The sequence below is a fragment of the Anarrhichthys ocellatus genome, unplaced genomic scaffold (genome assembly GCF_004355925.1).
Source record: "Anarrhichthys ocellatus isolate YVR2014 unplaced genomic scaffold, GSC_Weel_1.0 scaffold100, whole genome shotgun sequence".
Lineage (NCBI taxonomy): Eukaryota > Metazoa > Chordata > Actinopteri > Perciformes > Anarhichadidae > Anarrhichthys > Anarrhichthys ocellatus.
The window spans coordinates 177,216-196,489 of NW_022280130.1; the positions used below are offsets into that span (position 1 = coordinate 177,216).

At 41.2% G+C, this 19,274-nt stretch overlaps 1 protein-coding gene across 1 annotated transcript in view; it reads left to right on the plus strand.

Annotated features, from left to right (window-relative positions):
* Positions 1–1,094: 1,094 nt before the first annotated feature.
* The window catches only part of LOC116399063 (integrin alpha-5-like), a 45,918-nt gene continuing 27,738 nt past the window's right edge, over positions 1,095–19,274 (plus strand). The window contains exons 1-10 of the mRNA XM_031875921.1: positions 1,095–1,498; positions 9,180–9,304; positions 11,789–11,889; positions 13,446–13,569; positions 14,789–14,850; positions 15,019–15,064; positions 15,272–15,397; positions 18,267–18,311; positions 18,590–18,633; positions 18,757–18,813. Of these exons, the coding sequence (XP_031731781.1) occupies positions 1,287–1,498; positions 9,180–9,304; positions 11,789–11,889; positions 13,446–13,569; positions 14,789–14,850; positions 15,019–15,064; positions 15,272–15,397; positions 18,267–18,311; positions 18,590–18,633; positions 18,757–18,813 (942 nt within the window). The 5' untranslated portion in view covers positions 1,095–1,286. The remainder of the gene's footprint in view (positions 1,499–9,179; positions 9,305–11,788; positions 11,890–13,445; positions 13,570–14,788; positions 14,851–15,018; positions 15,065–15,271; positions 15,398–18,266; positions 18,312–18,589; positions 18,634–18,756; positions 18,814–19,274) is intronic.

Consider the following 19,274-nt stretch of genomic DNA (forward strand, 5'->3'; position numbering starts at 1 on the left):
AGCAGAATCTTCACTCACCGCTCTTTAAATGTGGGACTTTACCACCTACACACACACACACACATAACCACGAGGAGACCTACACATAATCACGTACTGTATGCTCGCCTGCCTGTCAATCTGCCATGGCTGCAAGTTCAGTTCCAGCAAAGTGACGAGAGACAGAGCTGAAGATGGATGTCTGTGGGCTTTCCAGGTTTAGTCACACTGAATTCTGTCCAGACTTGTAGAGTATGTTAGAACATAACCGCAACTTTCTGACAGCGAGCAGCACACTGAGATGATTTCTGGTGTTTTCAAGATATGTCTGATTTGTTCACAATCATCACTGCTCTGCTTTCACAACTAACTCCTTCTCATTCTACTTACACCGGACGGACTGAGCATGTAAAAGATGCCATTAAAGGGCAAGTGTGTAGGATTTGGGGGCATCTAGTGGAGCGGTTGAATATTGCAACACTTGGTACTCTTACCGCTGTTAGTTGAGAACTACGGTGGCCTTCAGGTAACATAGAGCAACGCATCCTCATACGGTTCGTATGATATCTTACAACATGATATACTCCTCTTTCGGAAGCCAGCAACACGTGTCAGTTTACGCTTGTTACATATGGTCAAAATAAACTTCCGTCTTCACAGGAAACAACTCAGTTAGGTTTAGGCAACAAAACTACTTGGTTAGGTTTAGGAAAAGGTTGTCGTTTGGGTTAAAATAACTATGCAAGTGTAGTTTCCGGCCACAGATGTTTTCAGCTCGGTTCTATTTAGTGTCCCACTAAATAAAGCACCGGAACTGGCAACCATCGTTCACATTGGGCTGTAAATTTAAAGAAAATAAAAAATCACAACAATCTTGCATAAATGGTAATCCCATAATAATTTACAATGTGTTTATTATAGGACTTGATGATGATTTTTTTTGTTTTTGTAATTCCCGTCTCTGACATTAGTCTAATAAAAGACTGGAGTTGTGTCTTGGGTTTTTATAGCGTTTACCGTAATCTTGTTTCTTTGGGGACCAGACTGCCTGGTAATATTTAAAGCTCCACCCCAAATGAGGTTGCAACCACCCCCTCTCCCTCTCTCCCCCTCTGTCTAGCCTTCCTTTACATTTCACTTATGCACTCTGGATCAACACACCGGACCTGTCGCTGGAGCTGAAAGTGGGGGGTTGGATTTAATATTCAGGACACCAGTTTATGATCACCATACATTAAAGGAGCAGCACGGATGATGCGTTTTGCGCTTCGGCCATTCGATGAAAGAGGAGACGCGCAAAAGAAGAGATGGGCACCGTTCCTGCACTTTCACCTACCCGGTCGTGGGGAAACCGCTGTCGTCGCTCCGCGTCGGTCGGACCTGTAGCTGCGGCGGCGGTGGTGGTCCTGGCGCAGCTGTGCGCCGCTTTTAACTTGGACACGGAGAGACGCGTCGTTTTCACCGGACCGCGGGGGAGTTATTTCGGCTATTCGGTGGAGTTCTTCGGCAACTCATCCAGGTGAAAGCCGTCGATGCAGCATCGCAGAGGTTGCTGCCACTTTGGCAAGACAGCGGGAGAAAGTTTGCAGCATTGTGTACAGTTCAAAATCACTGGTTTATTATAGCCTGGTCATATATTGGGAATATATGACTGAGGGATTAACTGGACTCTTCGTGGTCTCTTACCGCTCTATTTACAATATTTTAGTTGTGTGTCTGTGCTTCTAAAGAGTCATTTCTGCAGACATACTTCATATTTTTATATTGTACAATATCAGTGTATTCTTATAATAGCCCATTCCTATAAAACTTGCAGGTTTTTAATGTGTATGAACTAACATAAATGTAGCAGCCTCATTTAAAAACTAATACATTTTACCTGCTATACATTACAAAACAAAAAAAAATACAACATTTAGAGTAACAAAGTTAGACATTAGTCTATTGAATATATTTTATGGTGAAATGGAAATGTTAGGGTACAAAGTTAAATGCCTCTCTAGGCATACATCTCTCTCTCTCTCTCTCTCTCTCTCTCTCTCTCTCTCTCACTGTCACACACTCTCTCTCTCACACACACACACACACACACACACTGGATTCCAGCCCACTTGTGTGATTGGAAACAGACATACAAGTCTGTGTTTGATTCAGAGAGGAGGGGGTTAACCCACAGCAAAGTAAGACATTATGCTAATCCTCCTCTGAATATCTACTAAAGGGACACTTGTGGGTTTCCTGCTGTTTTGTTTGTTCTGTTGACAGATGAGGAGCTGTCGAGTGAGATAAAGTCAAAGATCAGACATGTTCTTCTTCCTTCACACACAGCCTGCAGGCTATACCGTCACCTGTTTTGGCTCATTGAGAAAACTCTCCTCTTATCATCCAAAAGTGACTTGGATATGAATGAAGTGTGATGTAGCTCTCATCTGACCGTGGACGATGCTTTATGGTTCCCCGTTAGGCTAATTGGCTATATATTGTCATTCTGTGCCTCTCGTGTGTTGCCATTACATTCAAGTCAGAGCGATGCATCTGAATTTACAAAAAATGTATGCCTATATATAAATGTATGGCTATATATAAATATATGGCTAAATATAAATATATGGCGTGACAATCTAGTATTTTACATTTTTACACGGAAGTTGATATTTTTTCATCCGTCTGTACATAAACGATCTAGTTAAAGCGATACTCATGGGTTTTACTCTTTCAGCGTTGGTCAGATAAGAAGCTTTCGGTAGCTTATGTTAGCAAACTTTAGATATATATTTCTGTGAGACTGCTAATTTTACTACTCTTTGCTACTCATACTTACTGTTACGCTATGTTTTGCTATTCATCATCATCCCATAATTGCCACTTGTTGCCAAAGTGGCTGTTGTTTAGCAATTACTATATTCTTACTTTAAACTCGACAAACTGTTAGCTAGCTGGCGAGCTAAATAGCAGACAGCCACCAGTAATGCTAACCTGCAACCACAGTTATCTGTTAGCATAAAGCAGATGTAGATACACCAAGTAATGTAAGTCATTTAGAAATACAGGTACTTTACTTCAGTATTTATATTTTAAATTGACTGCAATTTTAAACGTTGCTCCAGTAAAGAGAGAAGCTTATCAAATATTTTTATTTTGCTGAAGCAGAAAGTAACGTTAGCCGTAAACGCATGTGTAATGGAGTAGTTAGGCGCAGTGTCACCTGGACTTAAAACAACTAATTTTCTTCATAATTTTGATAGTTAAAGAAGTATTTTTCTTCCATGGTACTAAAATTAACTCTTTTTTTTGCCCGTCTTGAAGACATTGATGGCTAGCTGACCACTTAGCCTCCTGCTTTACTACAGTAGCTCTAGAGTTAACCGTCTAACAAGCAGATTGAAACATAGATCAACCTGATTGATTACTTTCAGTGTATTTACACCTGTTGAGACAGTCGTAATACATTTCTGGCTCGTCCAGCCAGAACACCCTCTCAACCAGCTGTTCACATCTGCTGTAGCTGAAGAGCTGAGGACCTCTGTAGGATGTTTTACATCACCTGAAAGCCCTTCTGAGATGATGACATAAATCTAGCGTATCGGCTATTGTCAGCTTATGATAACCTGCAAAAATATGCTCAGATCTTTTTCATATAACTCCCAGTTACACTTTATCAGCTGTCTTATCAAATATTGTATTTTTTACTCCACTAAACATACTTGATAACTTTAGTTACTAATGACTTTGCCGATTGGTTAAGATATGGTAAATTCACAAGCTAATCAACAGCATAGAAAGTAAAGTAAAATTAGCCTCACCTTTACCAGCTGCAGCATTAAAGTGACGAACACATGACTGTATCAATAAGTGTAATCCAATAACACACATTTTTCTGCATAATTGGTCCTTTAACATTTGGTACTTGAAATATATTTTGATACATTTTTGAATGCAGGACTTTTACTTTTCACTTTTATGTCTTCATTGCTACTTTTAATCAGTACTTCTTCCACCACTATCCCTCATTAACATCCTCGAGGGCTCACAGAGTAACATCAATGTTGGTTTTAATGAATGTAGATATTTTCCTGTGAGGAAATTGGTTAAGACTCTCTCAGTTTGCTTAACTAAGCTTCTGGCAGTTAGAGGGCATGTTGTTACTGACATGTTGATTTAGACCAATTTGTTCAGACTAAGCCCCCCCTTATGCCTCCAGTGGTGTTGCTCAAACCGAACAATACAACATTTTGTTTCTGACCAAAGTCATGCATTTTGACGGTTTACAACTAGGGTTGAACCTAGCATGAATCTAGCGTATTTTGTTCTGTGGTGGGTAAACCACGCGGCGGGAAAAAGGATTTCTTCCTCAATGAGTTGGATGTTATTTTTCCTGCTGATGGGATGGTTTCTGCTGGTTGTCATGCACTCGGACAATTACTACACTGTTTGGCTGTAGGGAGCCTTGTTGAGAGTTGCTCCTGTTGCACACCATGCCATCTCTGTTTTCACTGCCTCAGCACACATGTCCAGTCAATAAGTCTGGTTGACGAGGCATGCATCAAGTGAGTTGGAAGGGATGGTTCAATATTGTACATCAAGAGTAAACTGGCTTTATGGCTCTTTGGCCATGTCATTTTGGCTAAATCCACCGCTTTGGTCCAGACTGGATTATTTATGTCCCCCTCAGGTTGTATCCTACTCACTTTGGTGACTTTTCCTCTAGCGCCACCATCAGGTAAAAAGTTTCTCCAATACTTTGGTTTAGGACCAAATACCTTCCAAAACTAATGACATTCCCGCCAGCTTCACCTGTGCCTGTTTAGAGCAAATTCGTAAATGTTAGTGTGCTAACACGCTAAGCTATGATGGGGAACATATACCTGCTAAACACATGGATGTATAAAGATAACTGGATGTGGCAAAAAAAAAAAAAAAAAGGTTTGACTTCTGGGTATAAAATTCAGATAAAGTTACCCTCTTGTTTTCTGCATCTATGGGCCCATAGAGCAAGCGAACTAGCGTTACCTTTAACCCCGCCACTCGGGCTCGGGATCATTACATCAACGGGGAAGGAAAATAACTCTGGATTTGGCTATTAGTCTATTGTAAAACGTTTAGGACTTAATGATTTCAATACCCACTATGCAAGTGTTAGTGTTGGGAAGTTAATTAACTTTCAAAAAAATGTATCCGCTGAGTAACAGACGTCTCTTTCCCAATGTAAGTCTATGGGAAAAAGTATTTTTGGGCCCAATGGCATCATGTGACGGACCTGGACGGTGTATTTCCATGGTTTGGCCACTATGTAAAGTCAGCTTTAAAGCCTGCACAGCCAGTCACAGTCAATGCATGTGTCTGGTTTTACTCCTAAATTTCAAGAGTATCTTGATCCGGTTATTATATTAGTAATAGAACCAGATTTCATTTGGTCAATTAAGCAAATGTCTAGAACAGTGGATATTTTTGTCCAGCTTATAGTGTAGCTCAGCTTTAATGTAAGTTAAGCCAAAAGTGCACATTTGACTAAAACACTACTAAGAAATCACACTAATTGAGTGTTGTGTCAGATTATTCTGGGCCACCCACATACGTATGAGTGCAATGAATGTACAGTATTTACATGCAAACCAAACAAAGCGGATATTCGGTTTGGGGTTTCTGGCTCATACAAGCATCATATCCTGTTTATTATAGCAAGCCAGATAACATCTTGAGAAACCTGAACTGGGTTAGCTTAGATACAGGGGCTCTGATGGCTCCATGGACATTCATTACTGAATGTACTGGAAGGTCATATCAGTATTATGTGCCCCTTAAATTGAAGCAATATGCTTAATATGAGGTTTGAGAAATTCAGCTAAAGCCATTGTTTCATTTATTTATTTATTTATTTTTCAGGGACAATGCACACCAATCAACAGTTGCACTGTAAGTGAGCCAGAGTTAGCCAGAGAGGCTAATTTCCATCTGCTGTCCCCGGCCAGATGGAACCTTAAGAGGTCTGAAAGGGTATAACTATTCTGTATTTTAGAGAAAATTTGATAAAAGATAAAATCCATCATCCCGATCCTGATTCACATCATGTTGTCGAGGAGGCTATTGTTGGCTGTTAAGTTTCCGTTACAAGTGCTTTTAATTGACTCTTTCAACTCAACACGTGCAGAGATCACAGGGGTGGTGGGGTGGTAGTCACGGATCTTTGTAAGAGAAGGCCACTGAAAGCCTGCACCCTGGTCGGCTAAGTGGCCGTGGAGTGAGTGGTTTACAAGGAAAGCTTATCCAGCCATGTACATATTCCTCTTGTGCTCTCCAGACATTTCGGGGGGATGGGGGGGAAGTACAGAGTCAGTCTGATCTCTGCTAATGTCATCAGTCACCAAAGTCTCAAGTTGTGCCATTCGCTCTGGGCCAGGACTTTTTTTTAGCAGGGCTGTCTGAAAACCTTGAAAGCTGATTTGTAACACACGTATATACACACACACACTCAACATAAATTTGGCTTTATTACTAAAAATAACAATAAAATCATCACATCTTTGTCTGGCCAACTAAACAAAAAAAACAGCCAAACAAGGAGTTCCAATGAATGATTGTATTCAGTATGCTATAAAAAGAGCTATAATATTTGCACTACTTCTCAAGTTTTATGTTGTCACACTATGACTCGTAATCATGTTGCCAACTGTTGTAATTGTTGCAATGCAGAAAAGTTGGAGCAAGCTAAATTTAAAGGGATAGTTTGGATGTTTTGAAGTGGGGTTGTATGAGGTACTTCATCCATATTCAGTGTAATACTTACAATGGATGACTCCCCCAGTTTGGAGAAACAGACAGGAGTACGAGCACAGGAGCAAAGCAATGTACAGCTGTAGACGGGGGCAACTCCAGAACATATTTCATACACCTAAAAAAACCTAGACATAAAAAATCCTAAATACAACCGCTGCCTTGATCGCTCATTTGTGTTATTCTGTGACTTTAGTGTTTCAAAAATAACCCTTTCAAACACCAAAGTCCCACAATAACACAAACAAACTCACCGATCGAGGCAGCGGTTGACCAGCAACTCCCGTGTTTAGCGATGTAAAAATACAATTATTTTTCAAAGGAGTCTGGTGGCTTTGAAGAGAACATAGACAATGGCTTCAGTTCCCCGTTGGAAAGGGCCGTCTGACGGCAAGGTAAAGAGGTGAAAATATTTTAAATATAGCATGCACTTAAACTGATATTGATTATTTTAAGCCTTTCTATAGGCGTAAATAATAAGTTTCACTGCCACCCGCACCCACAACAGTATATCGCTTATCGTCTGTGCTTGTACTCCTGTCTGTTTCTCCAAACTGGGGGCTTGCTGACCGCCATCTACTGTAGGTAATACACTGAATATAGACTATGGATAAGTACCTCATGCAACCCCACCTCTTTAAAGCTGCTCTAGTCAATATTAAACTAGAATTAGATAACTACTCATGTTGTAAAAGGGGTTGAAAGTGACACATCCGTATTAGCCGGTTCTGCAGTCCCCGTTAGCGTCTTTCAGCTTAATGTTTTGGTTTTACGGCCCACAAATCCCCTCTTTTGGTTCACTCTCACAGCTCGTGTCAGCATTGTTTCCAGCAGCAGTGGACAGCTGGTTGTATACGAGACCTGATCAGTCCCCTGTACACTACCTGCTCTGCGCCAAACAGCAGACAAACACAGTCAGAGACTAGCTGGTGAACATCTGCTGTATAAAATTCATGAGGTGAAACTATGTCAGTGTTGTTTTTACAACTTGTTACGCTAATGGATGCAGGTTTGAAATCTACAGCGCTTACAAAGCTTTCAAAGGTCATCTTCAAAGAAAACCCCATTGGTGCAAGTTAATTCCTGACCTTCTTTTCTGCATAGATTTACATTTGTATTGAAAACTGTCTTTGCTACTGAAGAAATCTTTACTCGGCTTCATGAAAAAAGGATTGCAATGCAGACTTTGACCTCATGCTGAGGTTGCAGAGCTTTGGCTCAACTTGATGTGACAGTATGTGAACACTATGTAAGCATTGTTGATCATAGACAGATGTTCAAACTTCCGGGCAGCAATGCTGGACATAGTGTTTTATCCTGTATCTAACATTATAAAACCTCCAAGGCAGCGATAATGATAGGGATCTGCAGAAATACAGCCACTGAGGCATTAGCTGTAAACTGATCTTTGTACGTATATGAAACAGTAGCGCTCTACCATGTAAGGCCCCATAAACTGGAGCAGGGATTGATAAAGGAGAAGTCAGCCTTGGTACCACTTCTTTATGGTAATACTACTTCTCAACTGTCTTCGTAGTTTGCTTTCTCTTCAGGCCAACATAATTTGGTGTCCTCTCTGTCATGATTTTCGTTCTGATCAAATGGGCTTGGCGATATGGAGAAAATCACTCATCACGTTATTTTTGATCAAATACCTCGATAATGATCTTGCGGCAATATTGTACATTTGACCAATCTCACTTACACAATGAGACTGTTGATAAACACATATTAGTAATGTGGATATGATAACTAAGTGGGCAATTAATAGAACAGCTAAAGTTGTATTGTTTTGGCTCTATGTAGTTGTTTCTTGTCTCTGATATTGTTGTTGTGTGTCTCTTTGTAGTTGGCTTGTGTCTCTTTGTTTTTTTTTGGCTCTTTGTAGTTGTTTTGTGTTTCTTTGTAGTTATGTTGTGCCTTTGTGGTCATTTGGTGTCTCTTTTTTGTTATCACTTTACTGTTTTTTGTTATCCTTTAAAACAACACTTATGCAATATTACCATATCAAAATCGAAGACGATTTCTATTCCCAGATACGATACGATACAATCCGATACATAAATCCACAATATCCATGAAATATCTCTATATTGCCCAGTCCTGTGATGAAAGAAATAGTTAGACATTTTGGGAAATACACTCCTTTGCTTTCTTTTTAAGTGTTAGATGACAATATTGATACCAGTCTTATGTCTGCACTGTAAATATGAAGCTACAGCCAGGAGATGGGGTGCAATTTTTTTTAAGTATGTCCAGATTCATACTTGTTACATCAGCTGTGTATATGACACAACTTGATTTCACAAGACCAGTTAAATGCTTATGATCATAAATCATAACAGATGTTTCTTGGTGTAACCTTGGACTTTTCCTGGACACAGTCCGTCACCACAATTTAAGATTTTGTTTTCCTCTCTGCTGTCTAGTATCAGTGTTTTGATCGGCGCCCCGAAAGCCAACACCACCCAACCCGACGTCACTGAAGGAGGAGCTGTGTTCTTGTGCCCCTGGAGCCAAGCTAACTGCAGCGTGATCAACTTTGACAAGCAAGGTAGGGTGTCTTGTTAAATCTAAATTGACGGCCGGCCTCTTTGCAGATACAAATGTGACCTCTGAAAAATCGAGCTCAATATTCAAATTCCAAGGGAGAGAAATTTTCTCCACATCGTGAATCACAGCAGTAGTTGGTAACTCACATTGTTCCAGGATATAAAAATGTCACTTTCCCCAATGGCACTGTTAAACAGTTGAGACAGGACTAAGTAGTGATCCCTCAGCTGTCTCTAACCAGCCATAAAAGTGACTGAGAGAAGGTATAGGTTGCATCCCGTTGGGCGTGACCTTGAGGGTTGGCTCTCTGCCATCATACGGCTCCTAATCCAACGCTTTTCTGTTTTCATTGAAACCAGCCTTTAACTCTCTCCGATGTATTAATGGTGACTGAGGCTTTCCTCCACACTCACTCACCCTCACTAAGGTCTCCGTTCTGGGACTTGGGCTGTGTTTTGCAGTGTTTTCACAGAGCCTTGATTTCCTGCTGGACTGGGGCCCAGTGTTGTGAGCGCTCTTTAATTAGGGCAGAGTCGTTACGGGGACAAGGACCCCAGAGGACCGGGGCTGCCCCCAGCTCTGCCAGAAAAATAATCACCTCCATCAGAAATGCAGGAAGTGATAAGGACCACCGTTTGAGGATCACAGGGTCTAACTTATCGTACGCTCTTGAATGCTGATATCGAGTGGCGGTTTACACTGACTGAGAGCAAACTCTGCGTACATAAATACACACCTACATACTGTTAAACAACGGGCTCTGCAGACAGCCTCTGAAACACGAGACAGCGTAGAAAAACCATTCAAAACCACACTTATGTCCACACATACCATAGGTCTACAAACACCCGCATTTACATCCAGTAGTCATGGGTGGATTAAGAGACAATGGGCTGTTGGGCACAGATGTGCTAGAAGACCCATCTCTCCTACTTATATCTGTTAAGCCTCTTTTTGTTGTCATTTTGTGTCTCTGTAGTTGTTTTGTGTCTCTATGAAGTTGTTTTATGTTTCTTTGTGATCATTTTGTGTCTCTGTAGTTGTTTTGTGTCTCTTTTAAGTTGTTTTATGTTTCTTTGTGTTCATTTTGTGTCTCTGTAGTTGTTTTGTGTCTCTTTCAAGTTGTTTTATGTTTCTTTGTGATCATTTTGTGTCTCTTTGTGTCTCTTTGTGGGCATTATGTGCCTGCTTACAGTTGTTCTGGCTCTTTGTAGTTGTTTTGTGTTTCTTTGTAGTTATGTTGTGTCTTGGTGGTCATTTTGTGTCTCTTTTTTGTTGTTTTGCCCCTTTTTGCAGTTGCTTTGCGTCTTTTTGTTTGATATTGTTTTAAATTTCCTTGTGGTTTATTTTGAGTCTCTTCTTGGCTGGTATGTGTCTCTGTGACATTTTGCAGGTGAAAGCTAAGGGTGGCCCTGACACTTTGAGCCCCTGGGCCTCTGCTCGGTAGGCCCGTTACAGTAATCCATCCAAGTTAGATTCATGGTGTGTTTGAGGACACAGCCCAGACTCCGTTAATAAACAGGCACTGGGTTGCAGCCAGGAGAGTTTAATGTCACCACTCTGCTACAGACAGCAGGCACATATATCAGAAAATATACCACAGTGAAACTTACACAGTTGCAGGCATATTTAAGAGTTAAGGTGTCAGGTTTTGTAAAATTACTTTTCAAGTATGCTGAATGGCAAGTTTTTTCCCTGTAGGTGTGACAAAATCATGCATGTAGAAGAAATTAGCATCTGACAGCAAACCCCAACATCAGATACTTTAATTTTGTACTTGGATAAGGATGTGAACAGTATTTCAAAGCCTGGAACTTGTTTTTACGTTGTTCCATAGGACATAAAGGCAACCTGGCTCACCTAACGTTTTATGAACCAGGAATAGCAGTTTAAGAAGAAATATTACTTTCAATTTTGCCAAATGAATTGATTAATTAATGTTGAAAGCAAACAAATCATGGAGATGTAATGCTGCTGAGGCTTCAAAGTAAAACATTTGGCAGGAAACCACACACACACACACACACATATCACACACACACACACACACACACCTCTAGCACTCCACCATCCCATCCCTCATCACTATTCCTTGCCGTCTCGCTGCCTGGGCCTCTTCTTAAAACAGGTCCTGACAATGAAGTACAGCCGTTTGGGTTACAGTAACAACAAAGTCCAAGTCTCTTTGAGCTGTTTGATGTCTGCCATAGCATGGAGGATGGATTAAGACTGCAGACCCCGGGAGCAAGGCCATAAAATATCCATGTAAAAAGCCAAGAACATGTGAGGGAGGTCTTTCAAACGAAGCCCTGACAGCACAGATATCAACCACCGATGACAGGGGAATCTTTGACTTAGTTAAAACAGCAACTCCTGACATTGAGGAAAGTGTAGCAGCGATAAGTTATTCACTCATGGAAAGAGCTGTGTACAACTCTGTGTAAATACGCCCTAAAATATGTTTTTTCTCTCTATGTTCTTCTAGGGGATCGATATTTTTACATAAATGGCGTGAACACTCAGGTCGAGTTCAAGTCCCATCAGTGGTTTGGAGCTACAGTGCGTTCCCATGGCAACAGCATCCTGGTAAGAGCGGGTCAGGGTTGGTTGTTCTGTTTGGATACTGTGGGATGATATGCTATGCAAACAATTGTTTGTTTAATCAATAAAGTTTTATTGTTGGTGCGCGAGCAGGGATTTTTTAAATATGGTCTTTTGGGACTCAATGTGGGGTTGCTTAATGTCCACGTTTCCGAACATTTCTAACACTGTGTCCCATGCAGAAAACAAGTAAACTCAACCAACAATCTGACGACTCTTTCACCATAAGCTTTGGTATTAAAAAATCTATCTGCATATGAATGCTGAATCTGTAGGCAAGAGGCCAAAATGTAGGTATCTGAAGCGTTCTGGTTTCCATTTGTACTCCAAGTAGTATTGAGCAATCAGATTTGAGTGGGCTTTGGTTGCATACTGAGTAAAAGTTTGTATGAAGAGCAAAAGAGGCGGTACACATTGGTAAAAATGCAATCTTGGAACTCACCACTTATCGTCTGACAATCTTACCTTGGCTAATTGCCAGTTGTGAAACAATCTGGTGGTTGACTTCATCTCTCAACTCAAACTTAATTTATGCCAGCAGAGGCATTGTGGGTGGGCCTCACGTGCCTGAGTTTGGCATTTTTGATAAGTAGAATGAGATTAAATGAACAATAAAGGCATAAAACGTTTGTAATAATAAACTATCTCTGCATTGAAAATGTTTCAGAAAAATATTAAAGTGTCATAATCAACCAGATGCGCTAGTCCTCTTCCAGCACGATGTCAGTCATTTCTGTTTTAGCGAGCCTACCAGTTGGAAACCATCAAAGGAAGGGTAACTAGTTTTAACTTCTGTAATAAAATGGCCCAGCCAAAATTACTTTGGCCCATCCAAAATTGAAATCCTGGCACTATGCTTGATTTTCGCGGGTCATGTCGCTAATCTGACTGTAAACAATTACCGGCACAAGAGGAAGTCTGTTATCTGGATATCTGCTGTCTTCGCCAGAACCCCAGAAATATTGGCCGGCGTCAGACCGACAGCCAATGGGTTCCGAGATTGAAGAATGCTGAATGCGTAACGCTTAATGCATAACGCTGAATGCGTAATGCTAATTTAGCTGGATGCTAACACAGCAAAAAATGACAGGGCCCAGGCAAAACGTAATCAATCTCAGCTGTTGATAATTCATGTAGAAGACATTGAGATAAAGGAACAGTATTGTACTTGTAGGGTAGACTCATTGGTGCCAGTGCGATAATCTTTCCTCGGATGCTAACACAATTTGATGGTTTCCGATTATTGCAAGTATTTTCAAACAATATGCTTCACTTTTACAAAGACGAAGGGTTACAAAATGAGCACTTAACCATGAGTACAGCAAATGACATTGAATACATTCCTAAATGTAATACAGAGCAGCACACAGCTGCTGCTTAAAAGTATAGCAAACATTTGAAGCACTCCCAAGCAATGCTATTTCTAACAACCTATTCCCCACAAAGTCTAGTTGGCTAATGGAAGGGTTAATTAATAACTTCACAACTAGAAAATACGGTCATGTCCTTTTGTCACTGAGCCGTCTCATTGTTCTTGCCAGGCTTGTGCTCCCAGGTATTACTGGAGGACCGAACATGACGCACCCTTCGCCGATGTCACAGGAACCTGCTACCTTTCTGTAGATGGTCTCAAAACGTTTGTGGAGTACGCCCCCTGCCGGACAGGTGAGCAGCTGTAATGACAGCCAACCGCCGGTGGTGTTTACGTGACTGATACTCGACTATGTTCACCAGATAGCTGATAACTATGTGGGTTTCTCAGACCTTTGTTTGTTGAAAATAGCTACGAGGGAAGACTGGAGTGCAGCTCACATATGCCTGTGTTGAACAATAAGAAGTTCCATCCGTTGATTTAACCCACTTGTTAACTTAACAGCTCACGGAGGAGCATTGGGTAGTTAGAATCTTTAGCGCACGATTGCTGCAACTTGCTTCAAAAATTGGACTCTCTCTCGGAGTCACAACACAGACATGATACACACAGTTTTATATGTGTATCAGGTCTGTGACTTACACTTCCGGAGGGTATCATTCTCCAATGTCCTCACAAACAAACGTCCATAAATTCTCTTGTTACCCCAGAACTTGCCTGAGAATTGGCACATTTTTACTTTTTTCATCAATATAAAAGTAATCCAGTGATAGTTGTCTGTACATGGGTACATACACTGCAAACAGGAACTGCTAATAGCTAATTTGACATACTTTCAACGGTGCTACAGACTGTAAACAAATGTAGGCTAAAAAGGGACTCAAGTTGCAGCCTAAAGCGAACTTGTGTTGCGAATGGCAACATAATGCTTCCTGTTTACATCTCCCAAAACATTCCAAAACTTACTGCATGATTGTCCCAAAAGTCAAAGAAGAAGACTCTTGTCACGTTGCTCTATCAATATTTTTGATGGTACCAAGGCTGTCCCAACAACACAGTTCTTATATTCCTGGAACAGTAAAACCATATGAATGAATGTAGGAGAGAGTGCTGATATATGCCATGTGTTGCAAACCTGTGGACATCAAGAGGAAAAGAAAAAGTTGTAGTTCAGGATTAGTCTTGCTCAGTTTAAAACAATATTGTTGGTATATTGAATATTTAGAATACAGCTTCCTGCTTATCTTATGAAGGGTGCTGCCTACAATTTTGGTCAGCTCTGTGAACTCATCGACGGTTACCAGATGAAGCTGAAGCTACAAATTTACCCTGGAACTTTGTTTTTTTTCTGTTTTCCTCTGTTGTTTTCAAAGTGTCTGGAATTCAGTTTTGGGTCAATGTACAATTGAAATGTTACTAAAATTGCACGGGAGAATTATGCCCTCAACAGAACAGAATGTTTTCATGAAACAGAAATATTATTAGTGTTTCCCATGTTTGGTGCTGTTGCAGAAAGACACGGACCTGTTGGACAGGGCTATTGTCAGGGGGGATTTAGTGCAGACTTCACCAAGGTAAGAGAAATATTTGCTAGTTTCTACATAATCACATACTTGCCGTTTCTCTGTTTTGGTTGAAGTAAGCAGTGGGGATTTCACTCAGTACAGTACATCAGATTTGCAGAGTTTGTTTGTTGAAACTCACGGTGACACACAGACTCTGGCAACTGTTGTGTGTTGCAGGACGGCAGGGTTGTGCTTGGAGGACCGGGCAGCTTTTACTGGCAAGGTGAGCTCGCAAGAATGTGGACCAGCATGGATCTTTATATAGACAACTTCCAATAGATTCGTCCTCTGAATGCGTCTCAAAATCAATCCGTTCTATTTGCCTGTGGACAAACTAAAGCGGAACAACTCAGGAGCCAGAAGTTCAGAAAGTCACTTGTCTTATTTTAACCTCTGACCTTTGACCCTTTCTTGCCCATCCATCCCGTAGGCCAGCTGATCTCAGCCACCACAGAGGAGATTGTGAAGGCCTACTACCCCTCCTACTTTCTGCTGTCCGTCGCCGGGCAGATTCAGACACGACAGGTGCAGGGGAGCTATGATGACAGTTACCTGGGTGAGGAAGTACACTTGAGTCAAATAGGATTGTTAAAACTAGATGTAGTATTAATACTATATACCAACCCTAACAATACTGCTACGGATATGACAAACACTAGTTATACCTCCGGCTCTGAAAAGTGAAGCCGACGTGGAAGTGCCTTAAACTTGCATTCTCTCTAATGGCCATCAGGGGGCGACTCCTCTGGTTGCTAAAAGAAGTCAGATTGTATAGAAGTCTATGAGAAAGTGACTACTTCTCTCTTGATTTATTACCTCAGTAAACATGGTAAACATGAGTTTATGGTCTCAATCTCTAGTTTCAAGTCTTCTTCAGTACAACATGATGTTCATTTAGTAAATTATGCTCCCATTGAAGTATAACAGCCGATGAAACAGGATTATGCTTTAGGGCAGACATGTCAAACTCGCGGGCCAAATCCGGCCCTCAGAAACAATTATATCCGGCCCACGACAAAATGTCATATGTCTATCATACCTGGCCCCACACCACACCACAGAGCTCCGGGACGAAAAGTGGCGATGTGAGCTGGCCTTTTTGTGCGACATAACGAAGCATCTCACTAAACCTCCAGCTTCATGGACGGGGACGAGTGATCACAGATGTGTGTGATGCAGTAAGAGCTTTCCAAACCAAGCTGCGCCTGTGAGAGACTCAGATGCAGCAAAGAAACTTGGGTCACTTTCCGTGTTGACAAACCGTGTCTCCACTGCTGTGTTCCCGACTGCGCATTTTGCTGATAAACTGGGCGCACTTGGCACATAGTTCACTCGGCGATTTGCCGACTTTGCAGCTCAGAAATTTAAATTTGAACTGCTCAGTGATCCGTTTGCAGTTGACGTGGAAAGAGCACCTGTGCACATCCAAGTGGAGCTGATAGACCTCCGGTGCAATGACACTCAAGGCAAAGTATGACTCTGTGTTTCCAAGCTTCATCCCTGAAACGATGCCTCAACTCCGCCTACATGCTGCTCAAATGCTCTGCATGTTTGGAAGCACATACCTGTGTGAACAGCTTTTCTCTGTGTTGAAGATGAACAGAAACCCACACAGGAGTCATCTCACTGATGCACACCTTCACTCCATCTTGAGGGTTCCACAGCACAGAACCTAACCCCAGATATTAATGAACTGGCAGCCAAGAAAAGATGCCAAACATCTTGCCCTGGTACATATGCATAAAATAATGTAGCCTTTTTCTTTTTGCACTTTGTCCAATATCCCTTCTATCCTGTTTATTAAATGTTGACCCTATTTGGCCCTGAACATAGTCCCAATTTTTAATTTGGGCCCTCTCTGTGATTGAGTTTGACACTCACACTGCTTTAGGGAGTGGCTACCTTGTGATTGACAGGTTGCTACCACTACCAAAGCCGTATACAACTTCTCTACGTCACTCCTCCACAGTCCAAATATCTTCACTCCCGGTCACTGGTTGCAAAAAAAACAAGATGGCGAGGGACAGAATGCTGAACTCGAGGCTTCAAAGCAACAAAACCAATGCGTGGCAGCAGCCGGACTTCTTGATCCAAGTTGGATTTTTTTTTCTGACCGTCTGTTTTAACAATTTGGTCGAGAGCAACATATTTTAGTAGCCGAATACCATAAATCCGACATGGATATTGATGGTTCCCAAAAGTTAATATCTGAGGTGTAAGTAACCCTCTGACCTTTTTTCTGACTCCACCATGAAGTCTACATTTTGACCAGGACTTTGGTCATTTACTTTCAAGGGAACAATAAACACCTAGAAAAGTAGTAATTTGGTTTTAATTTTATTAGACACAATTTAGAACCTCCTGAATTTACTGACTTCTAGTGCCACCATCAAGCCAAATTTTATGTGTAACTGGAAAATCTTCCTAAAGTTCTTTCATCACATTCATATTCCCCAGAAGAATAATTCTTTCCAGTTTGGAGACTTCATGACTTATCCACCAACACCACTGTCAACTTTGTACACAGAAAACTGAAAAAACCTTTCCTCTTGTTCCACTATCAGGCCAAATTAGTCAACACAAACTCAAGACATGACTCAAGACTCTGTATGTCACAATCTCATTGGCAGATTCCCAGTAAATAGACAGAGCTGCTCAAGAGGGCCATATAAATGTATTGCAACTTGATGACCCTTTCAGGACATATGTTTCTCTTTATATAGAAAAATCTACAGTTCCTCATTAACTCCTTTCAAACGTTGACTAAAGGAAAGTGTGGCCCTTCCAGGTGGCTGAGAAATATTTGTATTATAAGATTTTTTTTGGTGCGTTACACTCCACCTCTTCAAGTCTTTGTTACCCACAATAACTTTGTTTGTTTTTAAAAGAGTACCCTATCGATTTAGCATTGCACTCCAATAAATAAATCTGGTGCCTACATTACCCACAATGCAATTGAGCCGCCAGTGATTTCAGATGTGGAGTTAGACGCAGATGAGCTCACTCACCTTCTGCAGCCTCCTCCTCATCTCTGCTCCAGGCTTCAGCCGCTACTAGCAAAACACACCTGAATCTCTGACCTAACAGTCGGTGGTTGAGTTGCATCGTGTGTAACGTAGGCGTCATGCGTTAACAAGCAAGATTTTGATCCATTGTGAATAAGAAGCTGTTGTAGACATTGCAAGATGTTATAAGAGTACTCTTTTAAGATCGTCAGTTGATCAAGCGCTACGAAGGCTTTTTCTTTGACTAGTAAATACCAATATTTCAACAAAAGTACACTAGATGCTACATGTCGGCATTATTACTTCTAATAATTATTATTATCTGGTACCTTTTCATTTCAGTGATAAATCCGTTCATTGTACCCACCACCTCCAGCCCCAGCTGTTTTCTCTCACTAACACTCTTCATCCCTCCTGCAGGTTACTCCGTGGCTGGTGGCGAGTTCAGTGGGGATGATGATGAAGGTGAGCGTCATGTTCACAGTGCAGAGAGACAAAATGCATGGCTGAGTACAGGGTTGACTGACCCCCAACACAAGCTCTGTCTAATGTTTAACCGCTCAGTATCAACACACACGATTGTGGTGGGATTATTACGTCTTTCAGGAAGCGGGAACATTTCGAGTCTCAAAGAATCAAAAAATCCATTTTTTTTCCTGTTGGTTGGTCACAACGGTTCCTAGTTATCAGTGTTGTGCTGAAATGAGTTACTAACTTTTTGCCCCCTGCTTTTTCTGCTGCAGATTTTGTCACAGGAGTTCCAAAAGGACTCATGCTGTATGGAGTAGTAAGGAGCCCCCCATCATTTTCATATTACACCAATTCACAGTGCAAACAGTCGACAAAACATAAAAGTATTGAAGTGCAGTATACAGTACTCGGATAATTACTTTTTTCCATCTCTATATAGGTGTCAATATTAAATGGAAGGGATCTGAAGTCTCTGCTCAACTTGACAGGGGAGCAGGTATGTGCACATCTGGTCGGGGGATTATTTTTGTAATAGCCTGGCTCCTTTTTTTTCATGACGTGGGTACACATTTAAAGTGGCATGTGTAAAGGAGGGCTGGAGACGAAGGAATTTGCCCCGTGGAGAGGAGGCCTATATCAGGGTCAGAGGTCGAGCTTACAGTATGCACAGCTCATGGTTTCTAAAAGCTGCAAATCAAACCCAGAAACAGCAGACCGGCACAGTGTTCATGTTGTCACTTTATTGATTCAGCATGTGTTTTTGAAATGGGAAGTACTGAGGACTGGCAGAATTTGTCAGAAAAATAGTATTTAGTCATATTTATATGTTTATTTGAGTTTCTGACATAAAGTGTGTATCTTTTTAAAGTTACAATGTTTATAGCAATGCTGTTATTGTTCCACCTTGTGAGTCTGTGTGTGTGTGTGAAGAGAGTGTAGAGTAGAGATTTTGTCAAT